General features: G+C 36.5%; 3 protein-coding genes across 4 annotated transcripts; all 3 read left to right on the top strand.

The window, feature by feature from the left end:
* The first annotated feature begins 455 nt into the window (after positions 1-455).
* On the top strand, positions 456-2084 carry LOC106872370 (caspase-7). Its single transcript, XM_014919342.3, is given in 1 exon segment — positions 456-2084. A coding segment is annotated over 1 exon segment (819 nt). The 5' UTR covers positions 456-632; the 3' UTR covers positions 1452-2084.
* An 85-nt stretch (positions 2085-2169) lies between these two features.
* On the top strand, positions 2170-4263 carry LOC149130682 (caspase-7-like). Its single transcript, XM_089344570.1, has one exon. The coding sequence runs from the start codon at positions 2974-2976 to the stop codon at positions 3811-3813; it is 840 nt and encodes a 279-aa protein (XP_089200696.1). The 5' UTR covers positions 2170-2973; the 3' UTR covers positions 3814-4263.
* A 140-nt stretch (positions 4264-4403) lies between these two features.
* Positions 4404-12624, top strand: LOC128251074 (uncharacterized). 2 transcript variants are annotated; one of them, XM_052977416.2, is made up of 2 exons: positions 4404-7743; positions 10267-12624. In XM_052977416.2, exon 2 carries the CDS (start codon positions 10475-10477, stop codon positions 11759-11761), a length of 1287 nt encoding a protein of 428 aa, XP_052833376.1. In that variant the 5' UTR covers positions 4404-7743; positions 10267-10474; the 3' UTR covers positions 11762-12624. The 2 variants fall into 2 exon arrangements, with proteins under 2 accessions (XP_052833376.1, XP_052833375.1); XM_052977415.2 differs by lacking the exon at positions 4404-7743 and adding an exon at positions 7766-8216.

Raw genomic sequence — 12624 nt, 5'->3', positions numbered from 1 at the left:
GGTGGGTCGATGAGGGGTCAAGCATTCCATGAAGGGCTGGATGGTGTAAAAAGTTTGGGCACCTCTGCTCTATAACGAGGACTCATCTATGAGGGGAGGGTGTCAAAAACTTGCCCTGGTAATTTGGCAGGTGGGGGTGCGTTGGAATTTGCAAGTCAGTGAGCAATTGTTTTAATGCCTATCTTATTCCTACCACTACACACACGCACACACCAATCTGACCAATCTGTCCCGATTGATGTAGTTTAAATGTAAGTCAGCTCTGATACAACAAACCGGTTACTCGAAAACAGAAAGCTTTTCTGCAATAAGAAAGAAAGAAAGAAAGAAATGAATAAATGAAGTTGTCATTTGAAAGAGAATCAGGTTGTATAAAATGCATTTAAGCATATAGAAAGTGTGACCTCGTTTGTGCAGCCGAAGTGCCTAAGCAGCTGATTGTAGTTTACAGTCAACGAATTGTTTGAATTCTTGTTAAAAAGAACTTCACTTTCACTTTGGATTTAAGGTCACAGACCAGGAGTTGGATTTCGCTAACGCATGCGCATTAACTATTAATCTAATTTTTGTCAGGTCATAGGACAGAAGTCAGTATACCATACCCGGAACTAATTTCAGCTAGAACGGATAATATGGACGCTGACTGTGTAAATGTTGGTACAGGCGCCAAGTTCCATTTACCAACTAGGGAAGATTTAATGAAATGTTTCGATGAATATGATATGACACATAAAAAGCGAGGTGTTGCATACATCTTCAACAACGAAAATTTTAAAGACCCAAAACTTGAAACTCGTTACGGCTCATCAAAAGACACAGCAGATTTTAAAACATCATTAGTTAATCTTGGATTTCGTGAAGATGACGTTAAAGTTTATTCAGATGCAACAGCGAAAGACATGCTCAGGGCTTTAGAAGATTTTAACGAAGATAATCCTGATATTAAAGATAATATTGACTGCTTTATTTGTGCGATTCTGAGCCATGGTAAGGAAAACGATATTATATATGGATTCGAAGGTGAAATTGAGCTAGACAAATTGCTTTATTGCCTGAGACCCGATCGCTGTCCATCTCTAACAGGAGTACCTAAATTAATCTTTATTCAAGCATGTCGTGGAAGTAAGCCTGATGCTGGAGTTGAAAAAGACGATGCTTGTGAATTCGGATTTGAAGAAAAGCCACCCAAAATTCCAATTATGGCAGATATGTTGGTTTTCCATTCGTCATCAAATAAACATCCATCAATAAGGGATAAAAATAAAGGTTCGTGGTTTATGCAGACTTTAAGTAAAATGTTGAAGGAATTTGGCACTACATATGAAATCATGACACTTTTAACCGCTGTCTCTAAATATGTTGCTTCTCTAGAATTCCAAAGTTCGGATAAACAAATGCCACAGATTATGTCGACGTTGCGCAAAAAACTGAAGTTTTAACCAAGGAACTGAAATATTTCCAGTGTGGGATCCTTAAAGAGAACTTCTGATGCATCTTCATATTATACGGAAAGAATGTATTTTCGAGACATAAATTCCAAATTGCAAAGATAGTATATTTTAGGAACTCATATATCTACAAAGAAATACACAGTTTTCACACATAATTCCTGCAGTATAAATTGATAAATAGATAAATATAATGTTTTCTAATAAAAAATTGCTAATATAATTACAAACTTCATTTGTTTTAATAAACATCCTCTAACATTTTAAGATACTTAACTAAAACTATTTCCTACCATAAATTTTACTAAGAATACCAGTGCCTTATAGGTACATTCTAAACTTCAAAATAATCCTACACTCTGAAAATTGAACTGACATTGTTTTATATACAACTAAATATGAACAATATTAATATGTAAGCTATTTTATTCATGTAATTTCATATATCGCTGGATTCGTAAGAGTTTGTTTCCCAAAGAGAAATTGTTTATCTTTTTTTCCCTCACTGCATGATGCGTAATATTTTTTCAATTATTCAATTTTTGTTTCCTTTTTTTAATTACTATGGTGAATAATCTCCTGTTATAAACACAAAGTCCCTGTAATGACAACGAAATAATAAAATGTATAAGCTCTTACACTAGTTTTTAATTTATTAAAATATTGAAACTGTGAATGAAAGGTTGTTATGTAATTTTGTTATGAGCGGGAAAAAATTGTTGATAAAATGGCGAAGGTAAAGAATACGCAACTCCGATGTTTGGGGTTAGGTTTAGAGTTGGGCTTATGGTTAGGGTTACGACGGAAACGGGTGGTGTGCGCATTCTTTACATCCGCCGATAAAATAATTAATTTTCTGATTGTTGCGTGAATTATCGGCAGCGCTGAATTAGCCATTAAGCAAAATACACACGGATTGAGGGTGTAGCTGGTATATGTATGAACACCACCATTTGTGTATACTACAACTACTATGACTGTTGATTTTATGAGCTGACTGTTATTTCTAGCGTCGGAGGTGAGCAGTTTACATAAAAACGAATGATGAAAACTGTTGAGATTTTTACGAACAAACTTTGTTTTGTTGAGAATGCGTGGATGTTATTGAAATGATATTACGATAAATGTTGAGAACCTTAAATGTTATTGAAATAGAATCCGATGATAGGAAAGAGGTTAGTATACCATACCCGGAACTCAATTCAGCTTATTGCACTGCTACAATGACTACTATGGACGTGGTTTGTGCAAATGTCGGTACAGGCGCTGCATTACATTTACCAACTAAAGACGATTTCATGAAATGTTTTGGTAACTATGATATGACACATAAACGTGTTAATTATAAAAAAATACGAAACCATTATTCTATGCTAATTTAGTTAAATTTGTCAAGCTCCCTTTTCAGTTTGTATGATAGAAATTTAAATGTAATAAAATGTTTTAAAAGAAATTTAAAGTGTAAACTTACTTTTGGGCCACCCTGTTTATCATACCCGGAACTACATTCAACTATTCAGTCTCAATGGATTACACGAGTGTAAATGGCAGTACAGGCGTTCACTTCAATTTACCAACTGAGAAAGATCTCATGAAATGTTTTGACGACTATGATATGACACATAAACGTCGAGGTGTTGCATACATCTTCAACAATGAAAATTTTGAAGACCCAAAACTTGTAACTCGTCACGGCTCATCAAAAGACGTACACAATTTTGAAACGGCATTAATGAGTCTTGGATTTCGTGAAGATGACATCAACGTTTATACAGATCCAACAGTCAAGGAAATGCTCGGGGCTTTAGAAGATTTTAACGAAGATAATCCTGATATTAAAGGTAATATTGACTGCTTTATTTGTGCGATTCTGAGCCATGGTGCCGAAAACGATATTATATATGGATACGAAGGTGCAATTGAGCTAGACGAATTGCTTTCTTGTCTGAGACCCGATCGCTGTCCATCTCTAACAGGAGTACCTAAATTAATCTTTATTGAAGCATCTCGTGGAGGTAAGATTGATGCTGGAGTCGAAAAAAACGATGCTTGTGGATTCGGATTTGAAGAAAAGCCACCAAGAATTCCAATTATGGCAGATATGTTGGTTTTCCATTCGTCACCAAATAAATATCCGTCAATGAGTAATAAAGAAAATGGTTCGTGGTTTATGCAGACTTTAAGTAAAATGTTGAAGGAATATGGCACTAAATATGAAATCATGACGTTTTTAACCGCTGTCTGTAAGTATGTTGCCTCTCGAGAATTCCAAAGTTCGGATAACCCGGAATACAATGGTTGTAAACAAATGCCTCAGATTACGTCGACGTTGCTCAAACGACTAAAGTTTGAACCGAGGAACTAAATATTTCGGTAAACAATAGCAAAAGTAGTATATTTTAGGAACTCATATATCTACAAAGAAGTACACAGTTTTCATACATAATACCTGCAGTATAAATTGATAAATAGATAAATATAATGTTTTCAGCTAAAAAATTCCTAATGTGATTACAATTGATTTGCTTTAATAAACATCCTCTAACATTTTAAGATACTTAACTAAAACTATTTCCTACCATAAATTTTACAAAGAACACCAGTGCTTTATTGGTACATTCTAAGTTTCAAAATAATTCTACATTCTGAAAATTGAACTGACATTGTTTTATGTACAACTAAATATGAACGATATTAATATGTAGGCTATTTTTTTTCATGTATTTTCATATATCGCTGGATTCGTAAAAAATTGTCTTCTAAAGAAAAATTGTTTATCTTTCTTCGCTCACAGCATTAAACTATCTCAGCACCATTTCGTAATATATTTTCAATTATTCAATTTTTGCTTTTCTTTTTACTACCATGGTGAATAACGACGAAATAAGAAAATGTATAAGCTTTTACACTAGTTTTTAATTTATTAAAATATTTGAAGTGTGAATGAAAAGTTGTTATGTAATTTTGTTACGAGTAGAAAACATTGTTGATAAAATAATTGATTTTCTGATTGTTGCGTGAATTATCGGCAGCGCTGAATTAGCCATTAAGCAAAATACACACGAATTGAGGGTGTGGTTGGTACATGTATGAACACCACCATTTGTGTATACTACAACTACTATGACTGTTGATTTTATGAGCTGACTGTTATTTCTAGCGTCGGAGGTGAGCAGTTTACATAAAAACGAATGATGAAAACTGTTGAGATTTTTACGAACAAACTTTATGTTTTGTTGAGAATGCGTGGATGTTATTGAAATGATATTACGATAAATGTTGAGAACTTTTGAACCTTATTAAAACAGAATTCGTTAAATTGTTGCTGGTCGGTTTTTGTAGTGAATATTTCAACCCACTTTCTCGGAAAAGTGAAACTATTTCTTCGGCAATTTCCGTATAAAATATTTATTTCGTTAATGTGTATTTTTCAATCGTTCAGCATTGGTGCCAATTGTTGTTCGTTTGTTAGTTTAAGTGAAGATTTTTCATTTTCTTTGCGTTTAGTTTCATGACGTATTGAAGTCAACATTTACTTTTAAGTTGGGAAGTGAAAGAGGAAAGATATAGCTGTTCACGCGCTCTTGTATGAGGGAGTGTGAGTGTACGTGCAAATGTCAATGGTATGCTCAAGGTATTGGAAGAGTGTGAGCAAGATACTACTGATATTAATAGTAATATGGACTGCTTTATCTGTGCAATTCTGAGCCATAGTGCTGACAACGAAATTTTATATATGGATACAAAGGTGAAATTGAGTTAGATAAGCTCGATCGCTGTTCATCTCTAACAGGTTGTTGTTGGCACTCCGTCGCTTACGACGTCGAGGGTTCCAGTTGATCCGATCAACGGAACAGCCTGCTCGTGAAATTAACGTGCAAGTGGCTGAGCACTCCACAGACACATGTACCCTTAACCTGCAGTTGTTCCCTTCAAAATTCCTACATGCTCGAAATGTACATACATCAAGGTATATTTGTAGAAAATTTCACGAAAAAATATTAATTTTCCTGGAAGTTAAGAAGAATTTAAGTGGACTCTGTTGGAATTTCCGAAAATTGTCTCCCACCCCCATTCCAAAACACTTTCACCGTATATTCGGAATCTACATCATAAATACTATATGCATAGAAAATTTCATTAAAAAATATTCATTTTTCTAAACGTTATGACCTTCCAAAGTCTGGGGGGTACAACTCTGTAGTTATACCAAAAAACTAGGTACTTTTGGGTTATCTCCCCACTTTTTACGAGAAATATTGGTTTATCTCCCTTTTGTTTATCTCCCTCAATTAAAAAAATTGTTTAACTCTCAATAAAACAAACAAAAAAAAAATGAAAATATTAAGAAAAAATGAAAACTGAAAAAATTAAACATCTTATTGAATCTGATAACATTTTGATAACAAATCATACCAAGCGCAAACAAGGAACTTGCCCACCACAATCAACAGACACGGAATGGCCTCCCCTAACGCCTGCACAGTCGTCACGCCAAAATGTTTTACTAATTATTGGGAGCCTGTTGCATCATAATAAAAGCAGAAGCTGCTTAAAAATGTAGCATGACTGGGTGCATTATCCATTATCAAATGAATCTCGAAAGGAATTTCTTTTTATCCTAACAATATTTTTCTACTTCGGGAACAAAGTAATTAGAAAACCAATTTTCAAATGGAGTCCCTGTCACCCAAGCATTTTTGTCATGCTTCCAGATTAAAGGAAGGTTCGACTTATCAATTCCTTTTAAAGAACAGAAGGTTTTCAGATCGATAAATAAGCACGGGCTTGCACTCCCCTTTACAATTTCTTTCCAGCAGTAATGTTATCCTGTCTTTTGCAACTTTGAATCTTGGTATTGAAGATTCTTCTCTCGCAATAAAAGACCTTGAAGGCATTCGTTTTCTAAAATAGGCTAGTCTCATCCACATTAAATATTTAATAAAGCCTTCTTCTTCAATTTAAGTGAAGGCGCATGGCTCAGTGGTTAGGCCATTCGGCTCCCGATCGTAAGGTCGTGAATTCAATTCCCGGCGACGCGTTGTGTCATTGAGCGAGATACTTTATTTCATGTTGCTCCAGTCCACACAACTGGCAAAAATGAGTAGTACCTGTATTTCAAAGGGCCGGCCTTGTCACACTCTGTGTCACGCTGAATCTCCCTGAGAAGTACGTTGATCGTATCAGATGGGACCGTCGTAACCGACGGAGTGCTTCAATTAAATCTTTTAATTGGCGAGGAAAAGTTTCTGCAGTTTTTTTATCCGCGCAAGACGATTCTTCACATTGTGTAGATTTTACTTTTACTTGTTTCAGTCATTTGACTGCGGCCATGCTGGAGCACCGTCTTTAGTCGAGAAAATTGACCCCAGGACTTATTCTTTGTGAGCCTCGTACTTATTCTATCGGTCTCTTTTGCCGAACCGCTAAGTTACGGGGACGTAAACACACCAGTTGTCAAGCGAAGTTGGGAGGACAAACACAGACACACACATATATATATATATACTTATATACGACGGGCTTCTTTCAGTTTCCGTCTACCAAATCCACTCACAAGGCTTTGGTCGGCCCGAGGCTATAGTAGAAGACACTTGCCCAAGGTGGCACACAGTGGGACTGAACCCGGAACCATGTGGTTGGTAAGCAAGCTACTTACCACACAGCCTAGTTTTTTTTTAAATGATCGAACCTACCATTGCTCGCTTCAAATGTTTCATTCGATCCATCTGATTTATCCTTAAGCGGATTAAAAAGAGAAATTTCTATACTGCAAATTATAGCCTAAGTAGCATATAAAGTCTATGAATTTGACCGTTAATCCAAGCTGTCAACAGTTTTTCTGTGCGTGAAATTAAACTTTCATTATCTTTTCGTCGTAAACAAGTTAAATACTTAAATACTTAAAGAGCGACTTTCTATAACTCTATTTAAACATCTTCCTTTTGCTTGAAGATGGTATAAACAGATGAAGGAACCATATCAAATTTGTTTGATAAATTCTTAAACAGTTGCACCTTTTCGTTTTATTTAATCAATTCGTATTTTATTACTAAAGTAATTGCTTTATGTTTTTTCTTGTCCTTTTCCTTTGCATCTCAGAAGTCTTTCTTTTTGAATCCATCACAAGGGTATCCTAAAAAAAATTTAAATGCGTAGAAAAATTTGAAAAAAGAAGAAAAAAAAGAAAAAAGATGAATGGAACGAAAGAAGATAAAATGCTGGTTCGCGTGAAAGAAGTCGGACAGACAGACACACATCAAACCCAGAAAGCAGTTGCAGACGATCGCTCGAGGTAACGGGTGCTGCCAGACCGGAAGTGACGCTCGTTGCCATGGTCACCATTTTTTTTCGTTTTTCGTCTGCAAATCGTAAAGATGAAGTTTCGTAAATCGGTATTACATAAAACAAAGTATGCCTCTGTGTGTGTGTGTAGACAAAGGTGGCCCTTATATATATTTAAGGGCAAAATTGAGGTTGAAATTAGTCTCACTGTTAATATATTCATTTTCAATTTCGTGTTCTCCGACATTAGTAATGCGCATGCTCAACCAGATGTACAACAGAGCGCGCAAGGGAAGGTTGCTTCTAATGATGCGTCCCTAATTTAAATCGCATTCATCCGAACAGTAATCTCTTATTATAGAATACAATATCATGGAAAATAAGTTTTACATAATCTATGTATCTATACACACACTCACGTTCTGATAATTCATGTGTTTTACATTCTCGCCAATTTCCAGATAATATTCTGATACGCGCGAGGTAATGGCTTTGTTATTAACCTTGTTTCTCTCATTCCATCATGTTTTCTTCGATCTTCGATCAATATAACGTTTCTTCTCCTTTGTTTGTTTCTTTGATCTGTCATTAATATTCGTAACAGTCCCTGACATATAGCAAACTAGAAATAGCTGCTAAATTACCCTTAAATTATACCCTGCCTTCTTTAATACTGAGAACGGTGACCCGTGAAGTTCGTCCGCCACATTTCAAATTGTCTATTAAGCAACTACTCTTTTACTTGTTTCAGTCATTTGACTGCGGCCATGCAGGAGCACCGCCTTTGGTCGAGCAAATCGACCCCAGGACTTATTCTTTGTAAGCCTAGTACTTATTCTATCGGTCTCTTTTGCCGAACCGCTAAGTTACGGGGACGTAAACACACCAGCATCGGTTGTCAAGCGATATTGGGGGCACAAACACAGACACACACATATATACATATATACGACGGACTTCTTTCAGTTTCCGTCTACCAAATCCACTCACAAGGCTTTGGTCGGCCCGAGGCTATAGTAGAACACATTTGCCCAAGGTGCCACGCAGTGGGACTGAACCCGGAACCATGTGGCTGGCAAGCAAGCTACTTACCACACAGCCACTGAATGAGTTTTAGAGCAGCTGTCTTTCGAAGTCCCATACCCCACTGAAATTAAGTGGAACAAAAAGTAAACAAAACAAGTATATCTCCAGGGTGGAGGTAAAGAATACATATATCACCCGTTTTCGGCCTAACAAAAACCTTAACCTTAATATAATAACCCTAAACACCGGGTGTACGTATTCTTTATTTTCGCCTAACTCCAGAGTTCCCCCCACCTATCCATCCACCCACTACGAACTTTGGGTACTAGTAAAGAAGAGTGGTCCGCGCTAGCTAGTCATGAGTAGTCGATCCTATGTATAAATAGATGTATTTGTGTGTCTGTGTTTGTCCTCCACTCCTTCACCATCACTTGACAACTGATGCTGGTGTGTCTGCGTCCCCGTAACTTAGCAGTTGGGCAAAAGATAGAATAAGTACTAGGCTTACAAAGAATGAGTCCCAGGGTCGATTTGTTTGACTAAAGACAAGCTCCAGCATGGCCACAGCCAAATAACTGGAACAAGTAAAAGAATATACGTAGGAGTGGCTGTAACTTGCTTACCAACTTACAAACTTCCTGTAGCTTGCTTACCAACCACATGGTTCCGGGTTCATTCTCACTGCGTGGCACCTTGGGCAAGTGTCTTCTATAGCCTCAGGCCAACCAAAGCCTTGTGAGTGGATTTGGTAGACGGAAACTGAAAGAAGCCCGTCGTATATATGTATATATATATATATATATATATGTGTGTGTGTGTGTGTATATGTTTGTCTGTCTGTGTTTGTCCCCCCAACATCGCTTGACAACCGATGCTGGTGTGTTTATGTCCCCGTAACTTAGCGGTTCGGCAAAAGAGACCGATAGAATAAGTCCTGGGGTTGATTTGCTCGACTAAAGGCAGTGCCCCTGCATGGCCGCAGTCAAATGACTGAAACAAGTAAAAGAGTATACGAACTGGATAAATTGAATAACCTAAAAAGTGGATTGACTCAGGGGTTTAGAAGTTGACATTGAGTCATTACCCTATCCCTAACCCTTCAAACTGAAGTAGATGTAATAGTAAAAAAAATAACAGGTATATTTTTCTTATTGGAGGGCTTATGAGCATTTCCCATGACTTATTCTTAGGTACAGCTTTCGTCTTTATGCCTTCCAATGTCATTTGACTGTTCACCTGTACATCAAGCTGTTCTTGATATACAAAGGTGACATAAAAGTGTGCAATGTAGGCCAAATAGCTTGTAAACCGTTGGACAAAAGGAAGGTGTAGCCGCAGTCTATAGATCTATTGATTGTAGCACAAGCTTCTATGATTTGATTTGAAAATAATCAGATGTCATGTCTACAGTTTGTCAGTAAAGAATTGTAAAATTTCCACTGTTGAATGTCTGCTGTTCAATTAATTATCTCATAAAGCTTATGCTGTCGTTTCTCTGTCATTTCAGAATGTCTGATGGTATTGGCAGCAGAAGCAATATAGCTTGAGATGATGGTTTAAAGAATAAAGGAACATATACAAAAAACATAAAACTATATTCAGATAAATGTCTGGTGGAATTGCCATGAAATATTTGCAGAGGACGAGGATATTTGTTAGAAATACAATATAAAAATGGAAAGGAAATCATAAGAAAGAAAGGAAGTTTATGGAAAATGTTTGATGTTTGTGCTGCATTAAATGTGAAGAAAGAAAGAAAAAGAAGTGATTTACCTGATAAGATGTCGAAAAAGAAGGGTAAAACTTCATATCAATGTGATATTTGTAAAAAGACATTCCAGAAACAATGTAACCTAACGATTCACAAGAAAAGTCATTCAGGAGAAAAGCCATATCACTGTGAAATATGTGGTAATTTATTCTTGTTAAAAAATCACTTAACTGTACACAAACGTATTCACACAGGAGAGAGGCCTTACAGCTGTGATATCTGTGGTAAATCTTTCAAACAAAGTGGTGACTTAAAGGCTCATAAACGAACTCACACAGGAGAGAAACCATATCGTTGTGATATCTGTGGTAAATCCTTTTCACAAGGCAACCAAGTTACTATACACAAACGCATTCATACAGGAGAGAGACCATTTCACTGTGACGTCTGTGGCAAATCCTTCATTGGAAGACATGTCTTAAAGGCCCACAAACGCATTCATACTGGAGAAAAACCTTATCACTGTGATATCTGTGGTAAATCATTCACTGGGAGTGGTCACTTAGCCACTCATAAACACATTCATACAGGAGAGAGACCTTATCACTGTGATATCTGTGGCAAATCATTCTCTCGTACCCATCACTTATCTTTTCACAAACACATTCATACAGGAGACAAGCCATATCATTGTGATATCTGTGGTAAATCATTCTCTCAAAAATCTGGCTCAGTTGTCCACAAACGTATTCATACAAGAGAGAAGCCATATCAATGTGATATCTGTGGTAAATCATTCTCTCAGGCACATCATGTAACTTCTCACAAAAGCGTTCATACAGGTGAGAAGCCATATCACTGTGATGTCTGTGGTAAATCATTCTCTCAAAAATATGGCTCAACTGTCCACAAACGTAGTCATACAGGAGAGAAACCATATCACTGTGACATCTGTGCTAAATCATTTTCTCGAACCTGTGACTTAAATAAACACAAAATTACTCACACTGGAATCAGACAGCATCACTGTGATATCTGTGGTAAATCATTCTCTGGAAGTGGGGACTTGACTAGACACAACAGGATTCATACAGGGGAGAAGCCATTTCACTGTGATATCTGTGGCAAATCATTCCCTGAAAAAAGTGTCTTAACTATACACAAACGCATTCACACAGGAGAGAAACCATATCATTGTGATGTCTGTGGTAAATCTTTCTCTGTAAGTGGTGTTTTAACTAAACACAAACGTATTCATACAGGTGAGAAACCATATCCCTGTATTATTTGAGGTAAGTCATTCTCTGAAAAGAGTATATTATCTATATATATACGTATTCATACAGGAGAGAAACCATATCACTGTGATATCTGTGATCAAACAATCTCTCATCCAAATACCTTAACTACACACAAATGTATTCACTGTGGAGATAGACTGTAAAATGATTTCTAGTCAATCCTTTAAAAGTTATTTACATGTGATGTGTATTTGGGACAATTGATCAGAAGCTCATGTGATATCTCTACATGGACAATTGCCAATAAATGTCGATCAGTGGAATTCTTCAGTCTAGCTTTACCATGTACAGAGAGAGTGTTAATGTACAAGGTGTAGGATGATTGCACATACTAGGGTTGGTGGCAGGCAAGGAGTAGAAGAATGTTGCACATTTTGAGAGAGAATCATAGAAACAGAGGAGGAGGAGGATAAATGAAAGTAGATACATGAGAAGTTATACCAACAGGAACTTATTTTTATTTTAGAATAATAAATACTTTCCTTTTGAAAATTTGTATTCATTTCATCATTTTGTGTGGATAAAAGTTAAATTTGTGTTCATACCCTTTCTGTTATTACCCACCGTTCAAGGCTTTGTTGGGTACAATATATCGTTATAAAATCACAGGTAATATCACCAGGGGAAGGTTGAATGATGTTTGTTTATCAAATGCAGTGTTGCAGAAATAATGAGATCTAGGTACAGAATCTAGAGATATCTGGTGACTGGTTAGAAATAAAGCAAACATGCATCACAACAAAGCATAAATTGTAGTGCAAGAAAAGCAGGAACTTTTCAGCCCCGTTACTTACTCTTTTACTTGTTTCAGTCATTTGACTGTGGCCATGCTGGAGCACCGCCTTTTAGTCGA

The sequence above is a fragment of the Octopus bimaculoides genome, chromosome 28, assembly GCF_046866305.1.
Source record: "Octopus bimaculoides isolate indiv1 chromosome 28, ASM4686630v1, whole genome shotgun sequence".
NCBI lineage: Eukaryota > Metazoa > Mollusca > Cephalopoda > Octopoda > Octopodidae > Octopus > Octopus bimaculoides.
Note: the sequence above shows the minus strand (reverse complement) of the source record. Positions and strands in the feature narration are given on the sequence as shown.

Bases quoted from the DNA above. Each gene is read 5' to 3' on its own strand.
- LOC128251074 (XM_052977416.2), top strand. From the start codon at position 10,475: ATGTTTGATGTTTGTGCTGCATTAAATGTGAAGAAAGAAAGAAAAAGA.
- LOC149130682 (XM_089344570.1), top strand. From the start codon at position 2,974: ATGGATTACACGAGTGTAAATGGCAGTACAGGCGTTCACTTCAATTTA.